General features: G+C 51.7%; 1 protein-coding gene across 4 annotated transcripts in view; it reads left to right on the plus strand.

Annotated features, from left to right (window-relative positions):
- The window catches only part of FARP2 (FERM, ARH/RhoGEF and pleckstrin domain protein 2), a 79,976-nt gene extending 69,867 nt beyond the window's left edge, over positions 1-10,109 (plus strand). For all 4 annotated transcript variants that reach the window (XM_065639803.1, XM_065639805.1, XM_065639804.1 and 1 more), the window contains 5 exons: positions 2,068-2,186; positions 2,872-3,035; positions 6,353-6,460; positions 7,259-7,410; positions 8,533-10,109. In XM_065639803.1, coding sequence (XP_065495875.1) covers positions 2,068-2,186; positions 2,872-3,035; positions 6,353-6,460; positions 7,259-7,410; positions 8,533-8,623 — 634 coding nt within the window. In that variant the 3' untranslated portion in view covers positions 8,624-10,109. The remainder of the gene's footprint in view (positions 1-2,067; positions 2,187-2,871; positions 3,036-6,352; positions 6,461-7,258; positions 7,411-8,532) is intronic.
- The last annotated feature ends 1,980 nt before the right edge of the window (positions 10,110-12,089 follow it).

Genomic DNA, 12,089 nt, shown 5'->3' on the forward strand with positions numbered 1-12,089 from the left:
ATTGTGTGGTTGCAGAGCCCTCTGGAAAGCATCAAAACAAACACTGGACACTTCGCAGCTCCTTTATCAGGGTTGTATTTTGGGAAGGAGCAGTTTATCTCACTGAAGCCTGTGTTGTTAAACATGCAGCAGCAGCAATAATGTGGCCATTGTACTGTTTTCTAGTTAGCTGAGCTGCCAGTGTCATCCTCTTAAACAACTGCCATGAAGCAGGAGACAAAACAAAATCTAAACATCCAAATATTAGAGATGCAAAAAGAATTAAAATCCAGACCATGCAAATGTGTGTCAGAAGGGGAGAGTTCCTGCTTGGATCTCATGGAAGGAGCTGGGAAGGGAGAAGAAAAATTAAAGGCCGGCTTGGAGAGAAAACCGATTTCTTTTCTGTGTAATGTGTCCCTGTGCAGCGAGTTTGGCGTTTGTTGTTGTGGGGGTTTGGTTGGTCAGTCGGTTTGGTGGGGGGTTGTGTGGTTGGTTGGCTGGTTGGTTTGGGGTTTTGTTTGTTTTGTTTGTTCGTGGTTGGGTTTTTTGTGGGTTGGTTTCGATTTTTTTTTTTTTTTTTTTTTTTTTTTTTACTTTATATCTGACATATACTTAGGATGTCTGCTACACCTGTTCTCTCAAGATCGGTTTTAGGAGGTTTTGTCCCTCTGCAGGTGCCATAAAAGGCAGTTGGAGTTAGGTATGCTAAGAATGCAGGATGGGAGCATTAAAACCTTAAATTTATAGCATTTTTTACTGCTTGATAACCTGCTTTTGAAAAATAACCATTCCCGATCATTCATAAATCAGGTATGTAGTGGCACAGGAGCCAGTACTTTTGGTATGCAGACATATTCAGCAAGCAAAACTTCTTTGTAATTCGAGCCTATTACCCGAAAATGTCAATTATTTTTAAGATCAACCATTTCTCAGCAGCTGCGAATCAAAAAGTGCTTGAAAGGTTCTTAAATTTGGAAAAATAAATGTAATCTTTACCTTTTCATAACTTAGAAATAGCTCAAAGTTTGTCGTTTTTCTTATGTTACCTCTACTTACCTGTCAAAAAAAAATGCTGCTGGGCTTAGACCATGCACGCAAAAGGGAAGGGAGAAATTTGGATTGAGAGAAACACAGTTTAATAAAATTACAAAATACTAATACAGTACTAGTAAATATGTATATAAAATAGAAATAAAAGGTATGCAAGGCAACCCCCCACGAACTTCATCCACGAGCAGCCAGTCCCAGGAAGCAGCTCCTGGTCCTGGTCCCGAAGAGACGAAAAAAGGAAAAAGGCAGAAAGGCTCAGAGGCCTCTGCAAAATAGCAAAAAGCCAAACTAAATGTCCTGCACCAAAACTCCCCCAGCTCCAGCAACAAAAAAAAGAGCGAAGGAGAAAAAAAACAACACGCAGAAGAGAAAGTGCCCAAGAACCAGAGCAAGAGCGAGAACACCCGAGAGAGAGGGAGTCATCCCCCACCTCCTTAATTAATTAGCGTGAGGCTAATGGGCTGGAATACTCTCAGTGATCAGTCTGTGTGTCAGTCCAGCTCTGTCCGTCCATCCATCCCCTTCCTCGCTGCCTCACACCTGCGGGCAGAGCTCGGAGTGTCTTTGGCTCTCAGACCAGAGCAATTCAAAACATTAACCCTGTGCTGGGCTGTTCTCTCTTGTTCTCAAACCAAGTCCAAATAATGACCCTGCTAGCTGTGAAAAAGAAAGGTTTCTAACTGCACAAAGCAAATTAACTCGTTTTCTGTCAAATCAGCGCAGAGGCAAATCCCACATCCCCTTCCTGGATGCGCTGTCTTTCAGGTGGCCTTTCATCCTTCGAAAAAATCGTTTCCAGTATGGTCATACCACCCATCTCCAAAATGCTTTTATGAAGGAAAATGTGATTTGATGTTTGAAATTCCCCATCAGCTGTGAAGCTTTGTGTATGAAAAACAGCGATGGCCTAGACCATGTAATTCCTCTGCTGAGCCCGACAGCTCCCGAGGGCGACGCCATGTGCCCGTCTCTTTGCTCTAAATTCCAAGTTTTTAGGGGTTATTTTAGTCTCTATTCACACCGCTTGTCTTGCAGTACTCGCCTGGAGATGGGCAAGTGGATGGAGGACCTCAACGTGGCAATTGAAATGGCCAAGAAATCTACGGAGAAATCTGACGTGCTACTGGAAAACTCAGTGTGCAACCGCTCCAACAGTAAGTGATGTTCCCTGCCTTCCTGAAAAGCATCGGTTCTCGTGTCTTTTTCATTTTTTCTTTTGTGAATTTGCTGACATAAATGGAGTATTTTTATAATTCATATGGTAATGGAAAGTTATTGTGCTTTTGTTTTAATCAAAAGAAATATGCTTGCCTTCCTAGGCTGGTGTTCCCAGTTGCTTTAAATGCAGCGGAGATGTTCCAGTTGCAGAACTGTTAATCTTATGAAGTCCTTATTCATTTCCTATATAGATTTTTCTCAGTTTCACCACGTAGTGTATTTTCTTGTCCAGAGATTTGGTGTCTTTGGAGATCTGCAAGTTCTTTTATAGCCCAGCATTCTTGTGCCTGTCTTTGGTGGTGTTATGGATGTGTGAAACTTGTAGTATCCCTCCTTGGAGCACTTCTTCCTATTCCTCACCAAGAATCGACTGAAGCTGAAGTGTGGGGATTCTGGTTTGTTTTACACAGTATTGGGCCAGCTGCCCCGAGCAGAGCAGAGTGCTGACAGCCACAGCAGTCTGCTCCGGGTGGCCTTTGGGAGCTGCGTAACAAATCCAAGTTGACGTGTTTTAAAACGGGACCGTTGCAAGAGACGACAGTTTTTCTCAGGAATCCCTGCTTCTCTTGCTCTTTGCGTTGCACACTTTTCTTAAACCGCTGCCGAATTCTCCTCCCCCAGGATCCTCTGATGAGGTCTCTCTAGAACAGGAGTCCGAAGATGACATACACTCTTCTCGTAGCTCCTTGGACAGGCAGAGCCACCACCGTGCCAACACCACCATGCACGTGTGCTGGTACCGCAACACCAGCGTCTCCATGACTGACCACAGTGTGGCTGTCGAGGTACCGGGTGCAGCTCTTGCCTCTTGCTCTGTCCCTCCCGGCTCGCTCGGCCGCCCCTCGGCCTCCATCTCCCCCGGGAGAGTGCGGGCCGCTGCATGTCTGCCTGTGCATGTCCGTGTGTCCGCGTACACGTCCTCACAGCGGGGCTTTGCTTCGGCAGAGGCGCTGGAGGAGGGAGACTTTAAAGGAAAACCATGATATCCTTGGACTGAGTTGTTCCTGAGGCTCTTGAGCTTGGAGAAGAGGAGACTGAGGGGTGACCTCATTCATGGGGATCAATACGGAAAGGGGGAGTGTCAGGAGGATGGAGCCAGGCTCTTCTGGGTGACAACCAGTGATAGGACAAGGGGCAGTGGGTGCAAACTGGAACACAGGAGGTTCCACTTGAATATGAGAAGAAACTTCTTCCCGGTGAGGGTGCCGGAGCCTGGCCCAGGCTGCCCAGGGAGGTTGTGGAGTCTCCTTCTCTGCAGACATTCCAACCCGCCTGGACACCTTCCTGTGTAACCTCATCTGGGTGTTCCTGCTCCGGCGGGGGGATTGCACTGGATGAGCTTGCGAGGTCCCTTCCAGTCCCTGACATTCTGGGATTCCTCTGGATTTCAGCAGCCTCAGTGGAGGATAAATTACATATTCGTGATATTTTCCTTTAGAGAATGACTCTGCTGTGCTGGGGTCTGGCTAGCTACTCTACTGCACCTAGAATTACGAAGAGCGTGTTAAGCTCAGCGGGAGCACAACTCTTCTGTGCCCTTCCCTTGCTGGCTGGGCGGGCAGCAGGCATTAGAAGTGCTGTTCTGGGGCACTGGTGTGTTGTGCTGAACAGGGGCTTATTAGGTGTCCCCTGAGCTGCTCCTACCTTGGGTTTCACCGCTCAGCATGGCTTGATGGAGCACCGGTGGCACATTTTGGTACCGAATCCTGCAGATTTCGAGCAGCTGTCTGTTCAGCGCTCCTTACACACAGCGCTGCTTGCACTGGCACTACGGTTTGACTTCAGGGGGCAGCTTGGCAAGGTCAGTTGGGTAGGACACCTTCTGGGAGGCTGGGGTGCTTCGAAGCCTTCCAGAAGTGGGAAGGACCCTAAATACTGTGAGGAGAACAAGGAGGTCACTAATTAGACAAACAGCAATGGGGCAGGGTGCTGCACCTGTGTGTTTGGACCCTCCTGCCTTCCCTCCCTTGCTCTTAAGGCACTTTTTGTTTGATGAAGGGAGTTAAAAGTTGGGCACCAAAGCTCCTGGGTTTCTCTGGTGTAAAGCCTGTATTGATCATCTCAGTAAAGGGCGCCCTATAGATGACACCCTGGCTCAGGGTCCCGATGTTGGGCACTTTAGCTGGCAAAGAAAGTGGTTTCTGTCAGAGGGGACAAGCCTCCCTTTCCCTGCTGATAACCGTGTGAAAGGCACCATCTTCTGTACCCGGATGATGAGACCTCCCTGCGCCACGCTCTGGGACTAAACATTTGAGTTCTTGCAGCTCCCTCTCACTTTGGTCTGTTCCATGTTCTAATACCATATTTTTTTTTCACAATCCATTTTCCTTTAACAGACGCCTTTCTTGCATCACTTCTCTTATCCTAATATTCCATTGTTCTCTTTCTCTCCCCCTTTTCTCTGCTCAGTTTTCTGCTCTCTTGCTGTTTCTCCAGAGCTTCCTCCTCGCTATTTGCTGGGCCAGGCCCAACGGCCCAACACAATCACCCATGTTTGTTGGTACCGGAACCAGAGCCTGTCCCTGTCTGATTACCTGTGCATGATCCAGGTAAAAATGCCTCTTGAGTTGTGCTGGTGGGGAGGAGCCACGGGATGCCCAGGAGAGTGTAGAGTCTTATATCCGGGCAGGAACAACCCCAGGTTCCAGTATAAGTTGGGGAACGAGCTGTTGGAGAGCAGTGTAGGGGAAAGGGACCTGGGGGTCCTGGGGACAGCGGGGTGACCATGAGCCAGCACTGGGCCCTTGTGGCCAGGAAGGGCAATGGGACCTGGGGGGGATTAGAAGGGGGTGGTCAGTAGGTCAGAGAGGTTCTCCTGCCCCTCTGCTCTGCCCTGGTGAGACCACATCTGGAATATTGTGTCCAGTTCTGGGCCCCTCAGTTCCAGAAGGACAGGGAACTGCTGGAGAGAGTCCAGCGCAGCCACGAAGATGCTGAAGGGAGTGGAGCATCTCCCGTGTGAGGAAAGGCTGAGGAGCTGGGGCTCTGAGCTGGAGAAGAGGAGACTGAGGGGTGACTCGTTCATGGGGATCAATATGGAAAGGGGGAGTGTCAGGAGGATGGAGCCAGGCTCTTCTGGGTGACAACCAGTGATAGGACAAGGGGCAATGGGTGCAAACTGGAACACAGGAGGTTCCACTTAAAGATGAGAAGAAACTTCTTCCCGGTGAGGGTGCCAGAGCCTGGCCCAGGCTGCCCAGGGAGGCTGTGGAGTCTCCTTCTCTGCAGACATTCCAACCCGCCTGGACACCTTCCTGTGTAACCTCATCTGGGTGTTCCTGCTCTGGCGGGGGGATTGCACTGGATGAGCTTGCGAGGTCCCTTCCAGTCTCCAACATTCTGGGATGCTGTGAAAGCAGAGTGCTGCTCGCTGCGCCACTGCCCTGCGTGCACTGGCGCGGGGATGCGTTTGGACAGGATACCCGCCTATTTCTGCTTCCCAAAATGGTTCTCCGTGTAATTCTGCTGTGTTCCTGTTTTTTCCTCTTAATTACAAAACCTGTTTGCTGTCCCTCTGTGCCGTAGGTTTCTTTATCCCGCTGCGCAAGCGCTCGGCGACTCTGGCCCCGAGGCAGCGATGTTCAGCTTCCCCGCAGCCTGCTTGCCGCGCCGGGCTTGGCTTTGCGTAGCTGCCACGGGGAGCTTGGCACAACTCTGGCACCCTTGGTTTCCTCTTCTGCTTTATTTTCCATCTCGCACAGTGTGTTCTACCTGGGTTTTCTGCATGTAAAAAAGGGTGACTAGAGGGTTGGGTGCCCTTGGGGCTGTCACCGTTCCCCTGACCATGGGCTGCAAGAGGAGAGCGGTTGCTGGAGGGATGAGCCGGTGCAGCACCCTCCTGACACTGCCTTGCACTGCGGCCAGCGCTTAATCGTAAAGGCAAACTTGCCCTTAGTGGGGAGAAATCGCTGGTTTGTTCGTAAGAAGATAGTTGTGAGTTAGTGAACTGAAGATCCAAAGTCACTCAGTCACCACGTGAAACGTCTGGAAGGTCTTTTGCAAAAGGGGAGCGAGGGCAGGCTCTATCTGCGGCAGCTGCCGTCCTTTCCTGCAGGACAGCGACCGGCAGTCTCACGGGAGTTTTCTTTTCATTCTGTGCTAGAACCAGCTCTCCGGATACTTGCTGAGGAAGTTCAAGAACAGCAACGGCTGGCAGAAACTGTGGGTCGTCTTCACCAACTTCTGCTTGTTCTTCTACAAAACGCACCAGGTGGGTGAGTGCAGCTGCGGGGCTGCGGCTGGGCTGTCAGGGTGCCCGGGAGCCCTTGGTTTCTGCGGCTCGCTGCTGCTTGCAGGAGAGTGGGACAGGAGGTCGTTTGAAGCTGGTCTCTCTAAGGCTGTGGGCCCTTGTTGCAGAATTTAATCAGCGTTTCCAGTTCTGTTAATGGTGCTGACCTTATGGTGAGGGGGAAAATGTCGTCTCGGTCAGTGACCGCTGGAGGGGAGGCAACCGGCAGTCCCTACGCAGTCTCTGCTCAGTCCCTGCGCAGTCCGTGCTCAGTCCCTGCTCAGTTCTCTCCCTGCTGGACACAGGCAACAGGGATTTTTCTGCCCATGGTGCATTCAGTGCCTGCTGGGTAATGAACTGTGCTGCAGTGCAACCCGTGACTTTTAATCTTTTTAACCCAATAAACCGTGTTTATTTTCTTCAGGCTTCTTGCCTTGAGTGCATGTTTCTTTTGGGAGGGGTATTTTAACTTTCATGTTGGATCCGTGCTTGGAGTTGCAGAGAGAGGATGTGGAGTGGGAAGAGTTGGGGCCAAGGAGGCAGTGACAGGCAAGGGAACAGAAGCAAATAACTCTGTAAAAACACTGAAAGGAGTTGGGGAAAGGTTTTGTTATCAGCTCTTGGAGGCTTCGCAAAACATAAAGGCTGCTCCTCCTCCCGTTCTCTCCTAAACAAACCTACGAAGCCCTGAGCTGTGCGGTACAAAGGAGCGAGTGCGTGTTGGGTGAGCGCTGGGGCCAGGGCGGCCTCGCTCAGCGCTGGGCTCTGCGGCTCTTCCAGGACGATTTTCCCTTGGCCAGTCTCCCGCTGCTGGGCTACGCAGTCAGCTCCCCTGCCGAGGCGGACGGCATCCAGAAGGATTACGTCTTCAAGCTGCAGTTCAAGTCCCATGTGTATTTCTTCAGGGCTGAGAGCAAATACACCTTTGAGAGGTAACTTTCAGTTTTCTTTATCTGTCTTGGTATATAACACGCTGTTAACTCACTGACTGATCACCCAGAGCCCTTCCTTTGGACTACCTCCTAGTCCGAGTGACCTTACAGCACGTTCTCAGCAGTGACGTTCCCTTCTTCCTCTTCCTACCGGCGATGTCCGGAGATCCGTCCTCTCCAGAACCGTCCTGGTGGGGCAGAGCCGGCTCTGCTGGAGGCTCCGGGAGCCGGGGGGGCTTCCCCGGAGCTGGGGGCAGCGCAGCGGAAGGGCCGGGAGACGCTCAGCCCCACCATGTCTTGGGACTCACATTTCTAAGTTAATGAGAGTTCTGGTGAGAATACGGTTTGGGTTTGTTTTTTTTTTTTTTTCTCCCCTCTCGATCTCTGGAAACGGGAGTTATAACACAAGGCTGAGAGCAACAAGTGCAGTGCTGCTTTTCACTTTCCTGCTTTCTCTACAGTTACGTTTAGCAGCGCTGTCAGGGGCTTCAACACATGGTCCAAAGTGAATCATGTTTAAAATGCATCACATCCCAAACTCTGCTGTTGAAAGCCCTTGCGCTGCGTTCTGCCGTGCAGGGTAGTGTCACTTGTTTTGGAGTGCGGTTTTGTTGAGGTGTCCTGCGCTCCCCACGGCCCTGGGCCATGACTGCCGACCTGGGAGCAGCGCACGCACCAGCTCACCTGGGAGCAGCCGCGCTCTTTAATCCCCTGGTCTCATGGTGATTTCAAGGAAAAAAGTGTCTAATTCGCAATGGATGTTCGTCTTGCTTTTTTCCTTCTTCCTTTGCTTTCTTCCATATGATCAAGTTTATTACATAATTTATTTTAAGAAAAGCAATCCGTTGACTAAGGAAAATTTTTGTCAGGCTGTCCTCCTTGGTAAACACTTTCTGTCCACGTACAGGAGAACAGTGCAGCTGTTACTTGGACAGGCAACCGTGTCCCGCAGTGTATGTACCACATCTCAAGCTGTTCATTTGAAGAATTAGTTTCCCAAAAGAAAGGTGGAAGACGGATGTGTTGGGAGGTTGGGTGGGAGGGGTGCAGCTCATAACTGAAGGACAAGATGATGCGTCTCTGGGTGAGGGGTCGAGTGTTTCTCCCGTCTGTTCTTGCCAGGTGGATGGAGGTGATCAAGAGAGCCACCAGCTCTCCAGCCAGGTCCAGCCTGCAGCTGCCCAAGGATGACAAGGACAGTCACAGCGACTGAAACGGCAGAGCTGGGTCTCTGTCAACGTCCGCAGAAGAGGCAGGTGGAACCAGGAGTCTCTGGAGTTGATAAAGCAAAGAACCGGGAAGCTCATTTCCACCTGGGATGGAGATGGGAGCAAGGGAGTTGCAGCCGGGGATCACATCCATTCCCAGTGCTACGGAAGAGGGTCCAGTCTGTTCCAGTTGAACCTACTTAGAGAGAACCTAACAACCGCAGAGCTCCGGTGTGCACACATTGCGGAAGGTTTGTGTTCCAGTTATACCTGTACAGTCACACCTTTTTGCTTGCCCTGAAGGCAAATACCACCTCGTTTTTACATTTTACTGGATGGTCAGCATATATGGGAGAAAAACAGCAGCTGTCTGTGGTGTGACGGGCTCCCTGCTGCTGTGCCAGGGCTCGCTGCTGCCCAGCCGGTCTCTGCGCGGTGCTGGGCACGGCGCTGTATTGCTGCCGTTAACGTCCTGCCAGCACCATCGGCTTCGACCAGCAGGACCCACAGACGTACTGGCTTAAACACCATTCATTTTGAACTGAAACTGCAGCTCTCCTAGAACAACTGCTCTTCAGAACTGCTGTGGGAAGCTCTGCTGAGCTGTGGAGGTTTCGGTGTATCGTGGGTTGGTACAGGTAGGGTGTGTGGTTTTTCCTCAGAACTCAGCTACAGCATGTGTGAGAGGGTCGGTCGCTATTCTCATATCACAGCTCCAGAGTTTCTGTATCCTGTAGTAGGCATTGCTTAAGGCATGGGATGGCAAACACGTTCTCCACCCCTACGTGGGTGATGTTCTCAAGGCATTTAGGCACTACAGGAGAACAAACTTCTCTGAAAGTCACTGTTCCTTGTGCTTGTATCACGCAAAGACTTCTGAAAATCCCTATTCTTACCTTTAAATTTGGGGTGGGATCCATCTTCTGTTTCTCATGAAGGTGTAAAAGTCACTGGATTCCAGATGGAGCATTACTGTCTGTGGACTCTATTAAATCTCTGTATTAAATCCAAAATCACTGCAGTTCGTTCTGTTTTTCTAAAGCTGTCACCTTTGGTTGCCTCCGCTGAAGGACGGCCAGGAGCTGAGCACCGCAAAAGGCCTGTTGGACGTGGCTTGGATGGGCTCTAGGGACTCTGCTTTTACGTTAGATAGAAAAGTATTTGTGTACTAGAAGAAGGAGCAATGAAGTGGTGTAGCGAAAGAAAAAGGCAAGTGTTGCATGTAGTGAGGATGGGCAGTGTGGAGATCCCGGGAACACGGGAGGTGCCGAGACCAGCGTGTGCATCCCCAGGGCCGGTTCAGGTGCTGGTCCAGAGCACGATGAGGACTGAGGGGCGTCCAGGGAGATTGTCCAGACCGCTCGCTTGGCGTTTGCGTCACAGAGAAGACGAATGACTGCAGATCCAGCCTTCACTACCACTGTCACAATGACCGTTGTCCCAGCTAAGTTAAATGGACTTAATTTATTAGTGATGTCTTTTTTTTTTTAAATTGTTGTAGGTATATGCATATAGATTGACTAGATCATGTTATAACACAGCTGCATATGACTGTCGGAAGTAAATAGCATCTTGGTATAAAACTATCTCGGCCTCTTATTCCTGAGCCCACTATCCCATCCGCAGGAAGACGGGCGGCGTCTGCACGGGAGCGTCGCTTTTCCTCAGAACTGAGAGGTCGGTTAATGGGTCTTTGTGTGCCGTGGTTTTCCTGGATATGTGACGGCTCCTCTCCTGGACTCTGCTCTGTCAGGAGAGCTCTCCCTTGGCTGGTGTCCGGCGGGGCGGCTCCGCAGGCCCGGGCCGAGGGGGCAGCAGCAGAGCCCCGGGCAGCCCCCGGGGGTCCAGGCACTCGGCCCCATTCGTGCCTTGCGCTCCCCCCCGCCGTCGGGCTCGCTAGCGCCAGGATTCGAAACGCTTCAAACAAGCGCTCGGGATACTCAGCGGTTTTCCAAGGCTGCGGCTTTCAGCTCCATCCCCGGCAGAGACAGCAGCGGGTCGGAATGACGCGGAGGAGGTGGCAGAGCCACTTTAATGGAGCCCGTGAGCGCCACCCGGCTGGGGGCAGCTCCAGGGCCGCGGAAGGGAAGGGGCTGACAAACACCACTGGAGGTTCCACGCGCATCAACGCAAAGTCGTGCATGGGGGACAACGTTCCCTGTGTGGCGCGGGCCCTGGGTCCCCAGAGGGCCACGGCGTTTGTGGAAGGACTGCGCGCAAGCTCTGGCACGTGTGTTCCGAAAGCCAGACCCGGGCAACGGCCAGAGGAGCAGGAGAAACGTGTTCCTGTGAGTGCAGCGTTTTCTGCCTGGGGTGCGATAGCCTCGTCTTTGGCCCTGGGGTTTTTAATTATTTGTTCTTAACTAGCTGACAGAGGTAGCTTACTCTCTTAACATCAGCTAGACTTTGTCTAAATTGCCTCCATAAATCAGACCGAGGCATTCCAGGTGTTGCGGAAGGAAGGTACAAGCAGCGGCACAGAGGCCGGGCTGGTGTTTGCTCCCTTGCAGGCTTCTGTGAGGGCTCTTCCCCCATCTCCTGTCACAGCCTTTAATGCTTCTGACATTTAGCAAAACGCTCAAAGAGCACGGTGGAAGGACCCGCCCCAACAGCGTCAGTCCACGGCCGATCCATCGTGTGTGAACGCCTGCGGCCAACGCTCAATTAGAAGCGAAGCTGGCCAGTACTGTGAGGGACAATAAAAAAGGCTGTTAAAATATATATATTAATGGCCAGATTTTGCATGTGGGACACAGCAGCCCTGGCTGTACAGATAGACTGGAGGACGAGATGCTGGAGAGCAGCTCTGGGGAGAGGGATCTGGGGGTTCTGGTTAACGGCAAGTTGAACATGAGCCACCAGTGTCCCTGGAGCCAAGAGGGCCCCGTGTCCTGGTGCATCCAGCACAGCACGGCCAGCCGGGCAGGGAGGGGATTGTCCCGCTCTGCTCTGTGCTGGGGCGGCCTCACCTGGAGCATTCACTGTGTGCAGGGCTGGGGACACAGGGTAAAAGGAGATAAAGCTACTGGAGGGTGTCCAGAAGAGGCTACGAAGTTGGTGAAGGGTTTGGAGGGGAAGCCGTGTGAGGAGCAGCTGAAGTCTCTGGGTCTGTTCAGCCTGGAGAAGAGGAGACTGAGGGCAGAGCTCATGGGGCTGCAGCTTCAGCAGGAGGGGCAGGGCTGAGCTCTTCTCTCTGTGACAGTGACAGAACCCAGGGAATGGCAGGAAGATGTGCCAGGGGAGGGGCAGTTGGACATGAGGAAAAGGTTCTTCACCCAGAGGTGCTGGACACTGGGACAGGCTCCCCAGGGACGTGTCACGGCCCCAACCTGACAGTGTTCAAGAAGAGACTGGACAACGTCCTCAGACACACGGTGTGACCTGTGGGGTTGTCATTGCAGGGACAGGAGGTGGACTCCATGATTCTTGCATGGAGAATAGCAAGCTCAAATATCTCTGCATTTAAATTTC

This window comes from Caloenas nicobarica, chromosome 8, assembly GCF_036013445.1.
Source record: "Caloenas nicobarica isolate bCalNic1 chromosome 8, bCalNic1.hap1, whole genome shotgun sequence".
Lineage (NCBI taxonomy): Eukaryota > Metazoa > Chordata > Aves > Columbiformes > Columbidae > Caloenas > Caloenas nicobarica.